This window comes from Notechis scutatus, chromosome 1 (assembly GCF_049901735.1).
Source record: "Notechis scutatus isolate UNSWTSFEM ecotype Mainland chromosome 1, rNotScu1.2, whole genome shotgun sequence".
NCBI lineage: Eukaryota > Metazoa > Chordata > Lepidosauria > Squamata > Elapidae > Notechis > Notechis scutatus.
The window spans coordinates 31,100,347-31,108,003 of NC_142009.1; the positions used below are offsets into that span (position 1 = coordinate 31,100,347).

At 39.8% G+C, this 7,657-nt stretch overlaps 1 protein-coding gene across 1 annotated transcript; it reads left to right on the plus strand.

The window, feature by feature from the left end:
• Nucleotides 1-689: 689 nt before the first annotated feature.
• LOC148132724 (C-C motif chemokine 7-like) lies at nt 690-4,225 on the plus strand. The gene is made up of 3 exons (XM_087954706.1): nt 690-792; nt 2,990-3,092; nt 4,025-4,225. The coding sequence occupies exons 1-3, from the start codon at nt 717-719 to the stop codon at nt 4,110-4,112; spliced, it is 267 nt and encodes an 88-aa protein (XP_087810832.1). The 5' UTR covers nt 690-716; the 3' UTR covers nt 4,113-4,225.
• The last annotated feature ends 3,432 nt before the right edge of the window (nt 4,226-7,657 follow it).

A 7,657-nucleotide genomic window follows, 5' to 3' on the forward strand; every position in this document is an offset into this window, starting at 1 on the left:
GATACAGGAAGAAGATTTCAGCTCAGAGAACATCTGCTCATCTCAGGTGGACCTTTGGATTGATACCAGAGTCAAACTCAAGCCAAAGACCAAGTTTCCCTTGAGAACTCATTTGATTTCCACAATTGTTCCCCCATTTCTTTGCAAATCAGTGCTCTGAGAAATCCCCAAAGCACCATTTCCAGATCCTGAGGCCCTAATTGAGATAAATGTATATCTAAAAGTCTACAAAGAATAAATGCTGCATATCCATCACCATTTTTTTAAAAAGTGAGATATCTGAGTGAGACCACACCTCCAAGGGACCCTGCTTGATTTCTTACTTTCTTGCTCCTCACCCTCTCACCCTTTGCCAGAAAAAGCTATCCTGCTCTTCTAGCACCACTTTTCCCCCTGCCAGGAATGTTATTTCCAGAATCCCTGGCTCAGGTGGCTTAACTGCCACCTGCTTTGCAAAGTTAGAGAAAGGCTGCAAATTCCTTTCTCTGGCAATATTTGCTTCCTCTTTTATCCAGAGAACTGATTGTACCAATTTTTTTTACTGTTATGTCATCATTTCTCAGATATGAACCATGAATTTTATTTCCAGCAAATCTCCACCCTCACCACAACCAATAAATATAAACATGAGAAATTCTGCCTCTCAGCATGGAGCTAGGGAGGTGCACAATCTACCCCAACTGCTATTGCTTCTCTCATTTGATCCAAGAGCAAAGATGAACAGCTCCCTGGCTGCTCTCGCCGTCTTCCTGGTTGCTGCTATGTTCTTGTCCCAAACTCAGGGCCAGTTCAGTAAGACTGCTTTTCTTCTCTTTTTCAGCATCCCACCTGCATTCTGAGGGCAGTTAGGTGGCTCATGGTTAAAATGCTGGACTTGTGGGTCAAAAAGCCAGCAGGTTAGGTTTGAGACCTGAGCACCAAAGTGATGGGGTGAGTTCCTACCCTTGATGCAGCTGTTGCCAATCTAGCTGTTCAAGAGCATGCAAATGTGATTAAAAAATTGGTACCACTTTGGTGGGAAGGTAATAGTGTATGATGTCATGTTGGCCACATGACTGCAGAAATGTCTTCAGATAGTGCTGGCTAAATAGCTTTGAAATGGACATGAGTATCATCCCTACAGATGGCAATGACTAGCAGAGTAAAATCCTCAGGGACTCCTTTACCTTTTATCTACATTCAGAGTTATAACCCTTGCCATCTAGGACTGTCCCTGTCCTATTGTTTCTTTTATTTTTCTTATATGTATCCATGTATTCATAACTATGTTTTTACTTATACCTATTATCTCGTAAGCAATTGACAAAGCAAGCAAGCAAATAAATAAATAAATAAATAAATAAATAAATAAATAAATAAAATCTTGGAACGGGTTCTAGGTTTTGCTCAACCATCTCTCCTGAAAATGCTGGTCATGCAACAAACAATAAGGATAGTTAGGGACAGCCAATGCTGCTCAGGGTGTAAAGTACAACCTCATTTGAAAAGGGAGCTCTGCAGAAGAATTAAGCCTTTTCTTGAGCTGAATTCAAGATGAGGAGGAGAGAGCAACACCCTATCCCAACCACCAGAAGATGTAGGTGGAAAGAATGAACTCTTCCTTTCAGGATTCAAATGGAAATAGGGTGGATGGATATATAACATTTGTCCTTTTTTTACTCTGAAATGTTTTTACAATTATCATCAGCCATTTATTTCAAGGATTTGGGGGGGAATACAGTATCAGTTGTATTAATGCATGCGGAAAGAATTATTTTCCATATTGAACATTGTCTATTGAGTGGACAAAAAGAAAGTGGATTCCTATGTAACAGAAATTCCTCTCCAAAATAAGTTTATTTTTCTGTAGTACGAGGTAGAATTTTTAGGAGTTAGTGCTTTGGGGCTCACATAGTCACTATCTAGCTGTAATAGATACATACTAGTAAGAATCCCTTCTATTGGAAAGGAAGGAAGGAAGGAAGGAAGGAAGGAAGGAAGGAAGGAAGGAAGGAAGGAAGGAAGGAAGGAAGGAAGGAAGGAAGGAATGGTTATAAACACCAAAAATAGAGTCAGGGACTAAAGAACTGTAAAAAGGCTTCTTTATTCAGAAAATTTGCAAATATTGGAGTAGGACTTCATCTCCTTAACATTAGGAGTATGAACACACCACACCTAAAGTGGTTATTACATTTATAAAGTTTTACAAACATATATTACGTAATTCTTCCTGTTATGCTCTTTTAGTAATTTTAGGGACTGTCCTCGATATCTTTCCACTAGCTCCTCCCAGACCACCATCTCTTGGAAACCACCTCGTTCTCATGGCTTGTCTTCCTCTTATGACCATATGGGTATTTTTGTAACACAATAGATCATTAACCAATTCTGCTCGGGACAGGATGACCCAGGATCTTTTTCACATATCTGTATGCCAAAAATTACAGTGCCGTGTTCTAGTCAGAAAACTGACATTTGCTTCAGAACATAACTTGTTACAGAACATAACATGTTTATTAGAGGTAGTTATATAACTGTCCAGTAAACATTGCATAGTTCAAATATTGGATAAATATGGCTTCCTTTCTGTTCCTCATTTTCACAGGTGTAACTCTTAATATGTAATTTTTACATATTTCAGGAAGGATGGAAGGAAGGAAGGAAGGAAGGAAGGAAGGAAGGAAGAAGGAAGGAAGGAAGGAAGGAAGGACTTTAGGCCAGTCATTCTGCCTTAGTTCAACCTATCTCTAGGGCTCTTTTTTGTGGAGAATATAGGAGAATGAAGCATTAGCTATGTATCCTACCTTGAGTTGTACAAAATAAGGTTGGATATAAATCTAATAATAATAACGTGCTCCATGGTAAGGTCAGTCCAGGGAAAATCTGCCCATATTATATGAGGGGAATGGTAGATATTCTAAACTAGCAGGTGGGAAGTTCAAGTTCAAGACTCTGTGATTGGGGAAGGGAAACCATTAAAATGACACAAGTCTCTTTTCCTGTCTTTCAGCGGCCGACAACTGTTGTTTGAAGTACACAAAGAAGACTGTTCCACGGAGGATCTTGAAGTCCTGTGAACACACACCTTTCTTTTGTAAAATACCAGCTATTATGTAAGTACTAAAAAAAAATCTATCAACTCCTAAGTTATTCCTATGTTAAATGTGAAGTTGGCTGCCCTTGGAACATCTAGTATCTTTGTGCGACCTTTATGGAAAAGGGCTTCAGCCATAATCATCACATTCCCCTATATTGACTTTATGTGAATTTAATTTAAATGTAAAATTAGTTGCAGTCCTTGTGGATAGGCATTCCCACCCAACATATCACAATGAGGCCAGATAGTCAGGAAAAAAAATCTATTCTCTTTTGCAATAAACATTAACAAAGAAGTTGGGGTTTCAATTTCAAGGCCCTTGGTTGCAAACTTGATTTATTTGTCACCCCCTGCAAATATTCTTATATCAAAATCTAAAGTTATCTCCCTCTTGAAAGGGCTTGGGTGCAGGTTTAGTTCAACCCTTTGATTCACAATTTTCAAACAAATCAGTCCTTTAGCTCAGTGGTGGGATTCAAAAACTTTTACCACCAGTTCGATGGGCGTGGCTTGGTTCCAACTCACTTCCTGCAAGCCTGCATTCTCCCGCTCAGTTCAGCAGCTGCCGAGCAGCACTATTCTGTGCCACGCAAGGAGCTGCACTTCAAAAGCAGAAGATAAAAGTGAGTATGGGAGCCCGGGTGGGCCCAACAGCAGAGTGGTGGAGAGAACCAGTTCAGTCTCAGCTGCTCATCACCGCTACTGACTCAACAGAACCAGGCCAAACCAGGAGCATACCACCACTGCTTTAGCATAAATAATTGAAAGATTTAGTGGACATCTGTCCTTGAACACCCTTTCATGAAATCAGTTGGGAATAGGAGGCCCTTGAGGGTAACTGATGGGAGAGGCTCTGCCCCCTTGAAAACTGAGTGTGATGCCAATTGTAGAGAATTGCTTTCTTTCCAGCTTGTGATTAAAATATGCACGTGTATGTCTCTTCTGCAGATTTATTACACATAAGAATCGGAAGATATGTGCAGATCCTAGTGAAAAGTGGGTCCAGGATCGTATGAAACATTTGTCCCAAATCTGACAACCTCCCACCTTCTTCATATTCACCTGGAGAAGCCCCAAGAACTCAAAGCTTTTAAAGTGCTTCGGATGTGGAAAAAAAAGAACATGCGTGGCTCTTATTCTGACTTTGAACACTCCTAACTTAAAACTTCATTGATGGAAGATGAAATAATGTATTTTATTTAAATTATGGACAAATATGTTATGTATTTGATATTATTATTTTTGAAAAGAAAAAGTTCATTTGTCTAAAGGTTCTGAGAAATATTTGACAGAAATATAACGTATGAATAAATCTCACAGTTATGAAATCCATACATGTCTCTGATTGTCTATATTTGAAATCTTTTCGGAGAGCTTCTTCAGGTTACACAACAATTCTTATTTCATTGAAAGATTGACCTGGACTGTCTGGGTTCTGGCTCTTCTCCTACCCTGGGAATGGGGATTCTTGGACTGTCCATCTGCCCCTGAACCACCATTCACAACATCCCTCCTTTTGTTTACTCGTTTGACATCTTTACAAACCTTTTTCTTTCTTTAGTAATACATTGTGATGCTCCACTATCAACAACCCACAAATCATGGTTTACAGTTGAATTGCTAGACATAGATAAATTAATATTCTTCTTGGCCTTTTGGTGTTTACCAGTATTCTGTTGTTTTCTCTTCTTACAGAATTTAGCTATATGTCCTCTAGCCCCACAAGAAAAACATTTCCTAACAGTATAGGCAGTTGAAGATAAATCCTCTTTTTGTGGTTGTTCCTTTCTCAGTTGGTCCCTATCCAGCCATCTTCTTGCTTCTTCTAACAACCTTCAAGTTATGTCAGTCAATGTCAGTTTATCTCTGGGCAGGACTTCCACTTGGCATCAAGGCTGCAGCTGTGGAGATGGTCCATAGTGTTAAGTATGTGTGTGTGTGTGGGGGGTAGATAACTAACAATCCGGCTTGGTCTCTTCGTAAGGTATCTTTAATGAAGCATGCAAACCAGCTTTTGCATTTCCTACACTGGATGAGGAGAGCACATCTTTCTCCTTCTGTCCTGGTCACTTTTGACAGATACATGATTGAGAGCGTTTTAACAAACTACATCACTCTTTGGTTTGGTGGCAGCAGTGTCTCAGATAGAAGGACATACAGAGAGTGGTAAGGACAGCCAAGAAGATTATAGGAAACTCGCTTCCCATTATTCAGGATATTGCTTATAAGTGCTATGTGCTTAGAGCTCAAAGCATTGTCAGAAACCCCTCCCACAGGCCCATTTTATGGTCTGTTTCTGTTGCTCCCCCCTGGGAGGAGGTATCAAAATATCTACAGCAGGACTACTAGATTCTGTAACAGTTTTGTTCCTTTTGCCATCCATCTTGTAAATTCACAGGATTCATTCCCCCCCCCCACCATGTCTATGTATACATTTGAACTAGACTGTGATGTTTTTCTGTGTCATATAAGTGTGTGTGTGTGTGTGTGTGTGTGTGTGTGGTATGCATAATGGTTATCTATTGAGAGCTGAATGCAACAAAATTTCATTTTAATGTATGCTGATTAATGGATGAGTATTGACAAATGATTATTGTCACTTAACATGACAGTAAAGTTTAATTTCATTTCTATCCTACTCCATTCCATTCCTGCAGCGATCTTTGCTTATTCAGCCCCTCTGGCCTCTGCTGTAAAAGGCAGAGAACATGCATGACGAACATCTGCTCATCTCAGGTGGACCTTTGGATTGATACCAGAGTCAAACTCAAGCCAAAGACCAAGTTTCCCTTGAGAACTCATTTGATTTCCACAATTGTTCCCCCATTTCTTTGCAAATCAGTGCTCTGAGAAATCCCTAAAGCCCCATTTTCAGATCCTGAGGCTCTAATTGAGATAAATGTATATCTAAAAGTCTACAAACAATAAATGCTGCATATCCATCACCTTTTTTTAAAAAGTGAGATATCTGAGTGAGACCACACCTCCGAGGGACCCTGCTTGATTTCTTACTTTCTTGCTCCTCACCCTCTCACCCCTTGCCAGAAAAAGCTATCCTACTCTTCTAGCACCACTTTTCCCCCTGCCAGGAATGTTATTTCCAGAATCCCTGGCTCAGATGGCTTAACTGCCTCCCACTTTGCAAAGTTAGAGGAAGGCTGCAAATTCCTTTCTCTGGCAACATTTGCTTCCTCTTTTATCCAGAGAACTGATTGCACCAATTTTTTTACTGTTATGTCATCATTTCTCAGATATGAACCATGAATTTTATTTCCAGCAAATCTCCACCCTCACCACAACCAATCTATATAAACACGAGAAATTCTGCCTCTCAGCATGGAGCTAGGGAGGTGCACAAGCTACCCCAACTACTATTGCTTCTCTCATTTGATCCAAGAGCAAACATGAACAGCTCCCTGGCTGCTCTCGCCGTCTTCCTGGTTGCTGCTATGTTCTTGTCCCAAACTCAGGGCCAGTTCAGTAAGACTGCTTTTCTTCTCTTTTTCAGCATCCCACCTGCATTCTGAGGGCAGTTAGGTGGCTCATGGTTAAAATGCTGGACTTGTCCGCCAAAAAGCCAGCAGGTTAGGTTTGAGACCTGAGCACCAAAGTGATGGGGTGAGTTCCTACCCTTGCTGCAGCTGTTGCCAATCTAGCTGTTCAAGAGCATGCAAATGTGAGTAAATAAATAGGTACCACTTTGGTGGGAAGGTAATAGTGCTCTATGATGTCATGTTGGCCACATGACTGCAGAAATGTCTTCAGATAGTGCTGGCTAAATAGCTTTGAAATGGACATGAGTATCATCCCTACAGATGGCAATGACTAGCAGAGTAAAATCCTCAGGGACTCCTTTACCTTTTATCTACATTCAGAGTTATAACCCTTGCCATCTAGGACCATCCCTGTCCTATTGTTTCTTTTATTTATTTTTATTTTTCTTATATGTATCCATGTATTCATAACTATGTTTTTACTTATACCTATTATCTCGTAAGCAATTGACAAAGCAAGCAAATAAATAAATAAATAAATAAATAAATAAATAAATAAATAAATAATAAACTTGGAACGGGTTCTAGGTTTTGCTCAACCATCTCTCCTGAAAATGCTGGTCATGCAACAAACAACAAGGATAGTTAGGGACAGCCAATGCTGCTCAGGGTGTAAAGTACAACCTCATTTGAAAAGGGAGCTCTGCAGAAGAATTAAGCCATTTGCTTGAGCTGAATTCAAGATAAGAAGGAGAGAGCAACACTCCATCCCAACCACCAGAAGATGTATGTGGAGAGAATGAACTCTTCCTTTCAGGATTCAAATGGAAATAGGGTGGATGGATATATAACATTTGTCCTTTTTTTACTCTGAAATATTTTTACAATTATCATCAGCCATTTATTTCAAGGATTTGGGGGGGAATACAGTATCAGTTGTATTAATGCATGCGGAAAGAATTATTTTCCATATTGAACATTGTCTATTGAGTGGACAAAAAGAAAGTGGATTCCTATGTAACAGAAATTCCTCTCCAAAATAAGTTTATTTTTCTCTAGTACCAGATAGAATTTTTAGGAGTTAGTG

Coding starts and splice junctions, on each gene's coding strand:
- LOC148132724 (XM_087954706.1), top strand. CDS start 717: ATGAACAGCTCCCTGGCTGCTCTCGCCGTCTTCCTGGTTGCTGCTATG. Junction 793..2,989: donor CCAAACTCAGGGCCAGTTCA/GTAAGACTGCTT, acceptor CCTGTCTTTCAG/CGGCCGACAACTGTTGTTTG. Junction 3,093..4,024: donor TGTAAAATACCAGCTATTAT/GTAAGTACTAAA, acceptor TCTCTTCTGCAG/ATTTATTACACATAAGAATC.